General features: G+C 32.0%; 1 protein-coding gene and 1 long non-coding RNA gene across 2 annotated transcripts; both read left to right on the forward strand.

Annotated features, from left to right (window-relative positions):
* Positions 1–5336: 5336 nt before the first annotated feature.
* LOC140178223 (uncharacterized) lies at positions 5337–6576 on the forward strand. The gene is made up of 2 exons (XR_011870488.1): positions 5337–5895; positions 5972–6576. It is a non-coding gene; the product is annotated as an uncharacterized lncRNA (long non-coding RNA).
* Positions 6577–11950: 5374 nt separating this feature from the next.
* Positions 11951–15010, forward strand: LOC112792703 (mitochondrial dicarboxylate/tricarboxylate transporter DTC). The gene is made up of 6 exons (XM_025836041.2): positions 11951–12341; positions 12495–12578; positions 12971–13032; positions 13235–13596; positions 14164–14378; positions 14624–15010. Exons 1-6 carry the CDS (start codon positions 12213–12215, stop codon positions 14678–14680), a joined length of 909 nt encoding a protein of 302 aa, XP_025691826.1. The 5' UTR covers positions 11951–12212; the 3' UTR covers positions 14681–15010.
* Positions 15011–15621: the final 611 nt, after the last annotated feature.

Raw genomic sequence — 15621 nt, forward strand, 5'->3', positions numbered from 1 at the left:
ATTAGCCATAGTCATTATCATTTGTATTCCATATATATAGCGCTCTCCTTTACACTTTACAGGAAGCAAATATTATTTTCCTTTCTTATATACGCTAATTTAGAGAGCAACACCATATACTTTTTAATAACCTTTTTCTCACTATTCATTATTTATATAGATTTAGATAACAAAGTAAAAGAAGTATTGAATATCTTAATATTTGAGATTTTGTCTTCAACAATTAAATGAAAAAGGACATTATGATTGTTATTCATTAGATCTAGATCATTGGTGTTGCAGTGCTTTGCAAGTTGTAACACCTATCTAGATCCATATTTGGTGCTGATGTCTCTGAATAACTGAATATGAATTATGAAACAATTTCCTTGATATAAACAGCTTTCGAAAGCGATAGCTTTCTGTTGTCTTCGTAAATGCATGATAATATTTAAAAGCATGCTTTATATTATGATAGTATTTTCTACAAAATATGGTTACAAATGACGTATCTTCTGCCATATAGCTACTGCTGTCTTGTTTTTATCAACCACCGAAATTTTGCAAAATAACGGAGGCATGAAAGAGACATTTTTAATGTAATAATCACCTTAAGAGCGACGAATACAAAATGGAGAGTTTGGTAATTTATATATTATTATTTCTTTATTATATGGGGACAGTGTTTTGCTTCGGTAGGTCATATAACATTCACAGCATGCAAGAGGGCAACTACTTCTACAAGTTGCATGCATCTCACATGGATTCATAGCCACAGATCCTCGTGTGGAGCACCAACATGGAATTCACCTAACCTAATTTTGTGAAACTCTAAATTACCCTTCACGCTTTTACACTTATGAAGTACACATGTTTGGTTGAGCTTTTATGATTGGTCACACATTACAAGAAAAACACTAAATATCGTTGAATTTAGCGTCGGACATTAGCGTCAGGTTTATCGGCAGATTTGACAATAAATTCTTTAGATAAAAAGGTTATTGTTAAATTTGATATTTCGACGATAAATTCGTCTGTAATAATGAGAAAAAAAATTGACGCTAAAATTACTGTGGGATTTACCGTGAATTTATCTGCTGATAAATCTCAATTAGTGAAACGTTGCGTTCTAGTCATATGCAATGCATTACTGTCAGATTTATCCGCCAATAAATTCGCCGGTAAACCTAAAAATGCGTAACCCTCTCCCCTCACTTTCAAGAACAACCTTCTCTCTCCTCCATTCTCCTCTCTCTTCTCTATCCCCTACAACATCTGTTGACAACCCCTCTAGCCACTCTCGCCAACGCTACCCACCTCGATTCTCCTCTAAAATATGTATTAAGTTGTCTGGATCGTGTTTCGTTGTCTCAAACTAAGTTGTTCCATCTGTTTCTGCCACCGTTAGAAGAGCTACCGCTGCCGCTCCCTCTGATGTTGGAGTTGTGTCTCTCCTCTGTCGTCCAGGTAGGTTGGTCTCATCTAGAGATGACAACACCACCCGAACCCGTGGTACCCACCCCGCCCCTATCTGCTCGAGGTGGGTAATTGCGGAACGGGTTCTTTGGAGGGGCGGGCGGGCTCAGTTTAGGTAATACCCGCCCCGGTATATATGTATAATATGTAAAATAATTAGTAAATAATTAATAATATTGTATCATATTTAAATTTTTACTTTAATTTATGTTATGTATGTGATGATGGTTATATAAATTTTGAACTTTAATTTTATTTATTGGATTTTAATAATTATAGGGGCGGGTAGGGGCGAGTACCCGCAGGAACAAATTAGGGTTTAACGTTTTACTACTCGCGGGTAGAATTGGAGCGGATTTTACGCGGATTGTTGTACAGTGGGGCGGGGTCGGGTAGAGCAAAAATTCGTCCCTACCCGCCCCGTTGCCACCCGTAGTCTCACCCCTCTTCCTATTTCATCTTCTTTTTTTTAATAAAAAAATCCTAACCCGTTTTTGCCCTAACCCCTTTTTTGAACCATCTTTCAAGTCCACCTCTGCCTCTGATTCTTCTTCTACCGGCAACGAATTAGAGATGAAGAATAAGAAACAAAATTAATATTAGATGTGCACGTAGCAGAAAATAGCCTGCAACGACCATAATGAAAGTTTTGCTATCGACGATGTTACTGCTGAAAAGGAAAAAAGGGTAGTTTATTTTATTCAAAATATAATTTTTTAAATTTTTATTTTTCAAAAAAATTATTTATTTACTACTAAAAAAATACTATTCTAATTTTTTTCTAAATTTATTTTGTTTTTGATGAATGTTTAGGTGGATTTACAAAAGATGTGTTAGTGTTTAAAGGTTGATTGATATAAGACAATGGTAAACGATTTTTTAGGTTTGGTTTAAATTATGTTGCTTTATTAATGATGGCCGAATGTCAATTAGTGTTTGATGTAGCTAGTTGATTGATTTTGTATGTGGTTGTTTTGGCTGATGTTGTTGGATTTTAGATTTGGTGAATAGATCTACAAAATTTTTATGGTTTTAGTATTTTTGGTGTTTGATTGGTTTTCGTTCATGTATGTATGGTTTGTGAACTTATGACTGAATGTTAATGGTGACCGTGCAGATTCTTTGTTTTAAGTTCTTTATTAGACTCTCTTTGGCTGTTGTAGATTCTTATAAAACAACACTTGACAGATCAATTTAATTATTAATAATAAATAATATATTACCGTTAGATTTATTGAAAAAAATTCAATGATAACAAGCTCCAAAATTTCGCAATTAAAAGTTTATATCTGCCGTTAAAACCGTTGATAATTAGCGACGGACAAAAAAATTCGACGATAAATAATTACCGACGAGATTTATACCGACGAATTTATTCAATTCGATTTGCACTAAATTTATTGGATTAGATATCATATTTATACTTTTTATATTCTAATCTAATTCACATATTTGTAAATCAGATAAGATCTCGTATAAATACAAAATTATTTCTATAAAAAAATCAATACAATTCCTTTTCACTCTAATAACTTCTTTTATTATTTTTTTAAACATATTTAATTTTAAAATATTATTAAAATAATTTTTTAAATAATACAAATAATATAATATAATATATATGAAATATTTATTATTTATTTATTTGTTATTTGGTGTAGTGGATCCGCAACTATGCGAATTAGATTTGCAGATGTCGATATAATATTTGCAAATTGTACTGCACATTTATAAATATAATCTGATCTAATAAACAATCTTATTCCTAATTTAATTTTATTATGATATGGATGTATATAAATCGTGAGTTATCTTGTTTAAGTATTTTACATCCGATATGTACCTTTTGTGAAAGAACTATCTGATAACTATGGGGTCTAATACGCAAATTCATATCTAATCTTGTAGTAAAGTCATTTTTTATTTTAAAAATAAAAAATAGGACATGAATTGATATTTTAAAAATTAAAACCCTTCGATTAAAAAAAATCAAATTATTAAGTAAAAATACAATGGGATTGTTTATTGTCTCTGTTTGCTAGCCACTGGCACTTTGCAATACGCAAAAAGATAATATAATAAGAAGGAATTCGTATTTTTCAGGAGCATGCGTATGAAGGATGGACCATGCTGCATTATCATCATGTGCTGAAATTGACCTGAACTTGCTTATTACTTTTGAAACTGCTATTTGTTGAGTTACGTGCACACTTTGACACTTTATTACTTGGATAATAATGCTCATTTCTTCCAAGAAAGAAATTCAACCACCCATGACTCTAGTTGAGTTTTTATGAGAGGCCACATTTTCATTGCTTTACTTTAATTTAATTTATGTGTTTGTTACGTCTATATTGAGAGAACCACACACATCTTATATGCATATGTTGAAATCGATTCACCCCCTTCCTCTCGGCTCTTCTTTTTCTTTTTCATATTTTGTAACTAAAAATCACTAATTTTATTGTCGAATAAATTACCATTTGTATTTATAAAAAATATAGATACTCACAAATGTATTTTTATAAAAATAAAATGACAATTATAACAACGAAAAATGGTTTTCGTGTGCCTAGAATATTCGAACATTGGTTACATAATTAATCCGTTAAGGTATTCTTGACACACAAAAATTATCTTTCGTGAATCCAGTTGTTATTTTATTCTTATATGAATATATTTGTCAATGTTTATATCTTTTAAAGATATAAATGATAATTTATTCTTTTATCGTCATAATATCTATTATCTTTCTTATTATTTTCTAATATTTTATAATTGCTACTAAATAATTATTCGTTTCTCCTTATTTTCTTTTTATAGTTTTTGTCCGTAATTGTAACCTGGCGCTAATAGTCATTGACAGTGACGGATCCAGAAAATTTTGGTAGTGGGGGCAAAATTTATATAACATTATAATTATTTTTATAATAAAAATAATATATGTATATAAAAAATTAAATATTAAATTATTTATTAATTATTATATATCTGTGTATAAATATGTATTGTTTAACTTATTTTTAATGTGTATTTTATATTTTAATATATATTTTATACAAATAATTATTTTTTATGTACATATAACATAATTATTGTTATGATTATATTTTATTATTGTAAAATATGATTAGCCTTCAAAATATCTAATATATAAATTACAATACTAAAATAGTAATTTAAATAATAATATATAATTTAAATTTCTATTATTTTAGGTTTTATATTTTAAAAAATTAAATAATTTTTCTGTTAACTACCATCAAAATTTCTCTCTTTTTATATATATTACTAAATAATTATTTAAAAATTCACTTCCTAACACAATTAGAAGTCGACTCTTATTTATATTTATAGTTAAAAAAGTTCTTTCAATTAATACAATTGTTATGAAAAAATTAAAGCTAATTTGAAAATAAGATAAATAATATTCTTTTAAGTTGATTTTTAAAAAAGAACACTAGTTTCGTTTAAATTTGAGAATTGATCATTCTAAGTTTTAACGAATTTCTAATATAAAATTTTTAAATTGACGATTAAGTACCAAAAGTTGAGTAAAAATTTATTGTGGGGTCAAATTTAATAATCTAATGGGGGCAAATAAATATTATTATCATATACTACTCAAAAAAATTTCAAATTGTAGTGGGGGCGCTTGCCCCCACAACAATGTATGTAGAACCGTCCCTGGTCATTGACTTATTTTCTGTGTTATTTACTTATTTGTTTTTTGAGAAATAGTAATTCGATAAGGTCAAAGTAGTAGATCGCATCAATTTCTACCTCCACGATGCATGTGTGACTTAATTTGCTCAGCGTTACTACCAAGCAAGTTCAGATTCAAAATACATTAAATTCAATCTAAAAGTTAAGCTTGACGAGGTTTGGGTTGTGTTTGTTTATAGAGACAAGAAATTAAGATATAAATATAAAAACTATATTTGACAGATAAAATATGAATAAAGATATTATATTTAGAGATATTGAATAAGTATATTTTATATTTATTCTGATAGAAAAGATATAGAAACACAACTTATTTTTTATTTTTTTATTATTTTTGTTAATTTTTTATAATTATATTTTTTATTATTGTATAGGTGCAGAAAAAGAAAAGTAATAAAGATGATTATACTATAGATTCATACAGAGATATCGGTGTTGACGTTGCTCAGTCTAGCGCTCGTCCTATTCACAAGGCAAAGAAGAAAAGATTTGATTCAGATAAGTCTTTGGAAAGTGGAGGAGATGGATCTGGGAGGTGGGAATGTGGTTAAAAAGCAAAGGCGACTTCATGGTTATATCAATGGAGCAAGTGCTCAATCGATGTGGAGCAAGCAATTTTCGCTTATGGAATTGGCAGATAAGATTGCGCAGTATTCTGACAATGTCAAGCTGTTGAAGGATGTGGGAAAAGAGGGCATTTGACAGTATATGCAAGTATGGATAAAATTATATGCATTGAATGTGTATGTTTATGTTGAATTTGATTTTAATATTTTGTTTGTCTTTGTAGACGGTCAGTACTAGATTACTATGTATGGGTCCGATAACAGAGCTGCTGGGTGCTAAAGAAAAAGGTGAAGCGGAAAGGATATTAAAATTGGAGAAATCTTTGAAAGAAAGAGATGATGTTATTGTAGATGTGACCACAAAAATGAAAAGCAAAGAGGAAGAAATAGAGAAGTTGCAGGTTTAGATTCGTCTGTTACAAAGTCAACTGAAAGAGTCTAATAATGACAAGGGAAAAATGACCTCTAGGATTCACGAGCTGGAAAACGAGGTATTAGAAATGTTCTCGGCTGGTTTTGATCAGGCGGTGAGTCAAGTGGTTACCTTTGTGCCCGAGTTTGATGTCGGCAATCTTGATGTTACCAAGATTGTTGTTAATGGTAAGCTTGTAGATGATGAAGTTGGGGAGGCTGAGAATGAAAACATGACCGCTGACGAAAAAGATAATTGATATATGTTTGTATGAATTTAGTATGAAACTTTTGTTGAACTTTGTTAATGTTATGTCAAATTTTTGCCGATCTTTAATATCGATGTCTTTTGTATGAACAATTGTTAGACTTTTGAATGACATAATATTTATCCTGCTTAGTTATGATAATTTTGCTAGCTTCCAACTTTTGTATGTTGGTTTGTGTAGAGAAGAAAATGTATAACATTTTATTTGAATTGATAAGGCCTTCCGTTGTAGAAGACGCGGGGTGATTAGCCTCGTTAATAATCTCTCTGAGTAAAATCCGATGCGAAAAAAATCTCGTGAGTAAGAAAAAGAGTACCTCTCGACCCTGTCTTTTACAAAAAAACTAACTATAATATAAACATAATGACGATATGTTCCAAGTATTAGGAAGGTCGGTCCCTGTCAATGTTTGTAAAGAATATGCACCTCTCTCATGTACCTTTGAAACTTTGAAAGGACCTTCCCAGGTTGCCGCTAGTTTTTCTTGTCCTAGTGATTTCGGGATATCCTCGAGTTTGTGGAGTACTAAATCTCCTTGTTGTAGTATTATTGGGCGCACCTTCTTGTTATATTTTCGTTGTATTGTAATTTGCATAGACTGTTGCCGAGTCTGGCTAAGTCCCGCTCCTCATCCAATGTATCAACTTCAGCTAATCGTGCTCATGTGTTGGTCTCTTCATCCAAGAGGTCGGTTCGGATTATTTTTGAGAGATTTCTACTGGTATCATGGAATCTGCTCCATAGACTAGTCAGAATAGTGTGTCTTTTATTAAGGATTGTGGCGTGGTGTTGTAACTCCATAAGATCTTAGGAATTAGCTCAACCCAGCATCCTTTGGCTTCTGCTAGCTTTTTGCTTAGAGCCTGCAATATGATTTTATTAGCTACCTCTGCGAGCCATTGCTTTGTGTGTTTGACAGAAGAAAAATGGTGTTTGATGTGAAGATTTGTTAAAAAAGATGCAATTTTTTTATCAGTAAACTGTCTACCATTGTCGGTAATGATTTCTTTGGGTAATCCGTATCTACAAATTAGAGATTTTTAAATGAAAGGGCGTACCTTATTCGAGTTATTTTAGCAAGTGGTTGTGCTTCTATCTACTCTGTAAAGTAATCTATAGCTACCAGTAAGAATTTTACCTGTCCTATTGATGTTAGGAATGGTCCGAAAATATCTAGCCCCAATTTATGGAAAGGCCACCTGACTTCCGAGGTGTGTAACAACTTGGCAAGGTTATGGATAATTGGCGCGTATTTTCGGCAACTGTGACAGCGCTAGACTTTTTACATGCAATTTTTTTCTCAATAAAGGCCAGAAGTACCCTGCTCTTAAAAGCTTCGAGGCCAGACTTCGGCCTCCTATATGCATATCACATACACCTTCGTGGACCTTCGAGATTGCTAGTTCTGCTTCTGCGGTTTTGAGACACTTGAGTAATGGTTGGGATAACCCCTTCTTGTATAGATCATCTTTGTTGAGGGTAAAATAGTGATCAATCCATATTTGATGGTCAATTTTGGCTTTAATTGAGTGAATTTCATCCTACAAATCCGTATTTATTCACTTAAATAGCATACTTTTGTGATTTCTCTCTAAATTGTGCCTAAATATGAAAACATGCTTTTTTTATGCTTAAATTAATCAATTTTATTCCACTTTTATTCCATTCGATGTCGTGATATGTTTTGTTGAGTGATTTCAGGTCCAATAAGCAAGAATGACTAGGTAGAAGTAGAAGGAAGCATGCAAAATGAGAGATTTCATGCAAAAAATAAAGGAGAAGCACACACTCTAGTATGCGTATGCACACCTTTCTGTGCATACACACAAGTGACGAATCAGCTAGTGTGCGTACGCACAAGTCTTGACGCGTGACTTCGTTAAAAAGTCACACGAATCACGATTTTAGAGGCCTCTTGGCCCAATTTTGCAAAGATGAAATAAGAGCTATATCAAAGGGACAACATGGGATATGAAGGGAGAGCAACATTACACACCATATTAGATAGTTTTTAGTTAGGTTTATGTTATTTTTAGGAAATTCTCTCTTAGGTTTTAACAGGGTTTATAGTAGAAGTTGCCAATTTACAATTTTGATATTGGATATTTGCTTGTCTCATTATAAGTAATCTTTAATCATCTCTTTAATTACACTACTCTTACTACATTTTCTTATATTTGAAGTTACTTTGTTAATATATCCAATTTTGACTTCTTGAGTTTTTGGTTGATGATTTTGATGTTTTATGATTTATATATGTTTGCTTGAGTTTCTATTGTTGATTTTGTGCATAGTTTGGTTATAGTTTTCATTATCTTGTGCAATTTGCTATGTTTTACATTTATGCCCACCAAGTTTTGTGAAAATGTCAATTGTGAATTTTGAGTAGATTTTCACACCTTAACTTGGGAAATGAGTAATTAGGATACTAGAGTCATAATGTCCGACATTTAAAGGTAATTTTGGGTTGTTAATTGCTCTTATTTCCACTAACGCTAGCTTTTTACTAAGTTAATTAGTAAGTTAGCTAGGATTTGTAGATTAAAATCAATTATGATTGCCTGACTTACTCATCGATGTTAGGAGTTAACAAAGTGAGATTAACGTAATTACCATAGTTGTGGTTATGACAAAGATAGAATTCCTTAACTTTCATTCCCAAGTCAAGGCTCTTTTATGCTCTAAATTTCATTTTCATTAGTTTTGATCTTGTTTTTTTCTATTTGACATCAATTGTCTTTTGATCCATTCTTATTTTATTTATTCTTTAGTTCTTTTTAATTTTTGTTCAATGCTTGAAAACCCCACCTATTTCACAACCAACAGTGTGCGCACCTAATTGCTAGTTTGAGGAAAGACGACCCGAAATTTAAAATTCCTGGTTAGTTTGTTTTGGATTGTGACAATCTCTATTTAAATTTTTATGTGAGGATCGATGGCCGGTTTGGACTATACTTACAACGAAACACTTATTTTCTATTAAAAAATTTTGAACTGGCATAAATTCTCACATCAAGTTTTTGGCGCCGTTGTTGAGAAATTATGCAATTGGTGTCATATTTTTTGTTGTTGTGAATATGTGAATAGTGTAAATAGCTTACTTTTTAGTTGTTTGGTTGTTTTCGTTAGTAATTAGGATTTCGTCCCTCTTGTTTATTGATGTCTTTTGTTTTTTTTTTCTATGAGTTATCACCTCCTTTGCTTGGAGTTAGGTTGTGATTATATTGTAGGGAGTGATAACTTATCTACACCACTACCCACATCCACATCTAATGAATCCAAACACTTATCCATCTTGTCACCAACTCTATACACAACCACCTGATGAGTTATGTATAAAAGTGTAATGACATAATGTTTAAGTAATGAATGACTATGAAATGTTAATGAATGATATTTGAGATACGAGTTTCCCTGGGTAACAGAACCGTGACTTGCCACCACGTGTTCCAGATTGAATTTCAATATTCTGTTGACCCTACGTCGTAAGGGTGACCGGGCACGTATAAATTTTCGGGTATGGATAGCCCCCATTGAATGATTTAAATGATGAATGAATGTGAAATTTATGCATAGACTCATGGGGATGCGCGACGGGGGGACAATCTAAGGTTTTCAGACTTGTCGGGTTGGCTGGATAACCGACAGATGAGTCTCATCAGCCATAGGACAGGTATGCATCATATGCATCTTGTTTATTTGTCTGCTGTGCATTAATTAGGATTGCCTACCTGAACATATATACAGCTATCTGTTATACTTGCTACTTGCGCTATCTACTTATTAATTGTGCGTAAACTTGTTTTGGTTGCTTGTCTCTGCTGAGTTATGGATGACGGAGGGACGGAAGAAGGGTGAAATGGCTTGGTGTTATGTTAGGATTAAAGTTGAGTAATTTAGGAAGGTTTAGATTACCTACCCATGTTTATGGCTTTTGTTTAGTAATTAAGTTTTACAATTGTACGACGGAGTTCTAGGATTGCCTCTGGCATTCCCATGACCTTATTTATTATACGCGTGGCACCTTTATCATGCTGAGAACCTTCGGTTATGATCCCATACTGTGTTGTTGTTTTCAGGTGTAGGTTGAGAGACTCCTCGCTAGGCGTCTGGATCCTGAACCGGAGTAGTACCTAAGTGTATTTTGGGTTTCCTGTTTGTATATATGTATTTATTTACCTAGTATGCTCTCCAAAAAACTTATTTATTTTGCTCCTCGTAGAGGTGGAGAGAGAGATAAGACATTATCTTGTATTTTGTGTATTTTGGGATATATATATATATATATATATATATATATATATATCCTCCAGCCAGCCTTGGCTTCGCAGGCTGAGTCAGGAACTAGTTATGTTGTATTCTTGGCCTTCTTTTACTCTGTTACTTATTCTTATTCTTATTTTCTAGGTTTCTTAGCACGCAAGTAATCTTATCTCTGGAGCGTTACGCTTTTCATTTTGCGATTTTGTTTACCCGTTTTTCAAGACTTCTAGTGTATTACTTCCTTTCACTATTATATGTTAATATTTTTGAATAGAGGTCCGTAACACCACACTACTTCTGTTCTACGACTTAAGCGTAAAATTCTATGTAGAAGATGAATATAACGTTACTCAACGTGAGTAGCGTACTTTTTACATAGTTAGGATTTGGTATTTATAGAGTTTAATCCTCTGCAGAGAGGTTGAGATATTTTCCCGATCTTTCGATAACCACCTTAGTTTGTTTCTGAGTGGATTGTTATGAGCGAAATTCTCTCACTAAAGATAAACCACATTTATTATTGTATTTGTATTTTGATTTATAGGCATAGTTGCACCGAGTTATAACTATCAGATCAGGATCAATTTTGGGTATCACTTTTGATTTGTATAATAAATGAACTAATATAAAATTGAAACTTGTATTAGATACTATTTTCGAAATGATACTAATATCAGTAATAAAATACTGTATCACTCTAAAGAAAAAAGACTAAAATATTGTCAGCGGTTTAAATCCATTAAATAAACACCAATAATGTTACTGTAATGTTGTAACATTATTATATTGTAACATTGTAACAAAGACTCCATTAAAATTTAATTAAATAAATGAGATGTATTTTGTATTTTATTATTTTATTATTTTATCTTCTTATCAATTTGATAAAAAAAAATAGACCTAAATCAATTTAACGTAAGTTATTATCAATTTTATTCTATTTTTTATTATGCTTAATTAGATAATATTTTAAAATTTATTTTTATTAGTATGTAATATCTTTAAAATATAGTATATAATTATTAATTTTATAATTTTATAATTTTATTTTATTTAACATTTTTTAATTTAATCAAATTTATTTAAAATAACTAAAAATATTTTAAAATTTAAATTAAAATAAAATTATACATCAAAATGATAAATTTTATATTAAATTTTAAATTAAATTTTATTATATATAATCTCATAAATATTTATGTAATTTTGTAGTATCTAAAATAAAATAAAATTAATACTTAAACATTGGGGATGCTAGACGGAATCGTAGATTCGTAGTATCGTAATTCGTAGGTTATGGGCTCTGTTTAGAGATTAGTGTGTTGCAAATTTTGATGTTTTTCTACTCCTTCAGTGTTACTATTTTATTTATGTGATGTTGATAAATAAATACTAATATTTCAGCTTCGCTTCTTTTCTCAGCCGCTAAAACCTCGCTCTACTTGCAGCACCTTCAAGGCTTCACCTTCTTCTTCTTCTTCTCCCTCGCTTTCTTCGTCAAACCCCTTTGTTCCTTCTATCAATGGGAGACGACAAGAAGGCCAAGCCTGCTGCCCCAGTCGGCGTATGGTCCACCGTCAAGCCCTTCGTCAATGGAGGCGCCTCCGGCATGCTTGCCACCTGCGTCATCCAACCCATCGATATGATCAAGGTTCCATCAAAGTTCTCTCCTTTCATCTTTTTTCTTCTTTCTTCACTCAATTGGAATACTGGGTCTGTCTTGCTTTTCCTCCCAGATTCAGATCTGTGGTTTTCTTTATGTACGATCCATCTTCCAATGATTTCCTTGAAAAAACTTTTGTAGGTCAGGATTCAATTGGGTCAAGGATCAGCTGCACAAGTCACTTCAACCATGCTCAAGAATGAGGGTGTTGCTGCTTTCTACAAGGTATTTGCATCTTTTCCCTCCTTTATTGGTTTTCTTTACCTGCGTTTTCTTGATTGATTTTGGCTGGTACGGGTTTGCCTTAGTTTCCTCTTGTCTTTCTGAAAGATTAACGTTGATGATTCCAATGTAGCTTGCATGCTCTGCTCTTTACAATATGCTTGGATGTTCTATGCTTGTTTCTTACACTTGCTTTTAACCCTTTTTACATACCTGCCTATAGATCTGTGAGTGGAAGTGGGTTTTATGCATTATTGCTTTGGCTTATGTGTTATAAAAGTGTTTATTCCCTTAAGAAAGTGTTTATTTACTAGTATTTATTTGAATTTGGACCTTGATTTTTACACGGATATACATCTAATATCGTCTAAATAATCTAAATCACCTTGATACAGGGTCTATCTGCTGGACTTCTTAGGCAAGCAACTTACACCACAGCTCGTCTTGGATCATTTAGGTGAGTTGTCTTGATCACTGTCACACTCTTGATCCATAAAAAGGAGAATTTTCATAACCGACCTTTGTAGGGCCTTTTTTTCATTCGTTTTTGTTATTTGTGGAAATTGATAGCTTTTTTAGCTGGGGTAAATAATCTTGTATGAGTTTAAGGGAATCAAATTGTGTTTGAATCTTATTTGGTGGTTTTAATTGCTTTCTAGAATCTTGACATCCAAGGCAATTGAGGCTAATGAGGGCAAGCCCTTGCCACTCTATCAGAAAGCTTTATGCGGGCTGACTGCTGGTGCGATTGGAGCGACTGTTGGTAGTCCAGCAGATTTGGCACTTATTCGTATGCAGGCCGATGCAACTTTACCTGCTGCTCAGCGCCGAAATTACACAAATGCCTTCCATGCACTTTATCGTATTGTTGCTGATGAAGGTGTTTTGGCACTCTGGAAAGGTGCTGGACCTACTGTAGTAAGAGCCATGGCATTGAACATGGGTATGCTTGCGTCTTATGATCAAAGTGTTGAGTTCTTCAAGGATTCCATGGGCTTTGGTGAAATGGCTACTGTGGTCGGTAAGTAATCATTTTCCTGTCGTTGAATAATTTACTCAATTTATTGGCTTTAGATCTATATACTGCCATAGTTGATCACTTAAACGTCTAAAGTTTTGGAAGAGGATTTAATCCATTATGTTTATGAAATATTGAAATGAATTGATCCTGTTTTTGTGTAGTTAGTTTTTTTTTTTTTTTTCTTTTGGTACTGTGTTCATCAATTCTAATGTATCTATGGCGACACTGCATATATACTGGGAGGGTATGGTATTTCTCTAGCCACCTACTTTTTCCATTGGGGTTCATGATATTTGTCAAATAGCACCTAGTCTTTCTGTCAAATTATTAGGATTATCATTGGTAATGCTGAAATCCTAATATTAAAGGAAGCATATATCATATTAATTAACCATTTATATTCCAAGTCTCCATTGGGGTATTGTTTGTTAATGGTTGTTTATTTTCTTGTGATCTTCCATTTTTGAATGAGGACCATAGGCAATATGTGCGAAATTTGCTTTTATACTGTGAAGGATTCATGGTCATCATTTTGCTACTAACTGTCTATTGAATTTTTTTATATAGGTGCAAGTGCTGTTTCTGGATTCTTCGCATCTGCTTGCAGTTTGCCATTTGACTATGTCAAGACCCAGATTCAAAAGATGCAACCTGATGCCGAGGGAAAATATCCATACACTGGATCTGTTGATTGTGCTCTCAAAACCTTGAAATCAGGAGGACCTTTCAAGTTCTACACTGGATTCCCTGTCTACTGTGTTAGAATTGCTCCTCATGTCATGGTATGTATTCTACTTTATCCGGTTAGTTAGTTTGGATGATCTCCAATAATATCTTTCAAGGAAGTTATACTTCATGTTAGGTATAAAAATTAATTTATGTTTAGATGTGATATAAAAGGATCTTTCATTGTTGGACAATTTTTTGATGATGTAAACAAGTTCCAAAGTCCTGCCTATAATGATTCTAATGGCTTTGTTCTATCATTTAATTGTTAGTAATCATTGTTATTTGGTTGGTTATGCAGATGACATGGATTTTCCTAAACCAGATCCAGAAATTGGAGAAATCTGCTGGGTTGTAGGGGAAGCTAGTGGTGGGCATTTTGTGTTGGATTCAAGCTTTTTGAGCATTTAATAATTTGTTGGCTGTGTTGTAGCCCTTTTTGGCAAAAATTAAAACATGAAAGGAGCTAATCATTTTTTATAAGATTTAATTAATCTTGGATCATGAAGCGGGAATATGACATACTTGACAATGTATTATCTATAAATTGCGGCTGTAGCAGAATAGTATAAATTCCATTTTTGAATGGATGTCATGTGATTGAGAAACTTGTGGAGATGATTGATGTCCTAAGCCAGAATAAGTACTCTATCTCATATACCATTTCAACATCAACTTTGTTCTTTTATTGGATGCATTTCTTGTCACTCCATTTTTGTTTGAGTTTATCTGCCTTTTTATATGAAGTTATGGTTGAACACGAGATTCATGTGATAATGTAGATATTTTAAATTATAGAATTTAAAAGCTTATTTGTTTCCCATTTTAAAGACACTTGAAAGTTTAGCTTCACCTGTAACTTTCGATCTATAGTTAATCAAAAAATAATATTGTTCGTTTCGGATTTCTTTTGTATATGATAAGTCTATTTTTAAAAATAGGAGTTTTTACTAAATGTCTTAAAAGTTTAATTAAACTATTAAAGATATAAAAGTAAAATGTTTAACCTTTCGAGAAAAAAAAAAGAGGAAAGAATACAAGTTTTAAGTTTATAATTATCTATGAAGCATTAATTAATTTCAATTTTTTTATAAGACGTGTGACATGGCACACATTTTTTGTAAGACTTGGAAATATAAAATGTATATAAAATATAAAGTTTTTTTAAATAAATTATAATAATATTTTATATTTTTATGTTTTTACTATTTTTTTAATTATAAAAATTATTAAAGATAATTTTTGTATTAATAAATAATATTAAATATTATTTCCAAATTTAGTTAAATAATATTATAA

This window comes from Arachis hypogaea, chromosome 13 (assembly GCF_003086295.3).
Source record: "Arachis hypogaea cultivar Tifrunner chromosome 13, arahy.Tifrunner.gnm2.J5K5, whole genome shotgun sequence".
NCBI classification, from domain to species: Eukaryota; Viridiplantae; Streptophyta; class Magnoliopsida; order Fabales; family Fabaceae; genus Arachis; species Arachis hypogaea.

What these genes read in the sequence shown, in the direction of transcription:
- LOC112792703 (XM_025836041.2), top strand. Translation starts at nt 12,213, where the DNA reads ATGGGAGACGACAAGAAGGCCAAGCCTGCTGCCCCAGTCGGCGTATGG. An exon ending in GCTCGTCTTGGATCATTTAG is followed by an intron (nt 13,033 to 13,234) that starts GTGAGTTGTCTT and finishes ATTGCTTTCTAG; the next exon opens with AATCTTGACATCCAAGGCAA. An exon ending in TGAAATGGCTACTGTGGTCG is followed by an intron (nt 13,597 to 14,163) that starts GTAAGTAATCAT and finishes TTTTTTATATAG; the next exon opens with GTGCAAGTGCTGTTTCTGGA.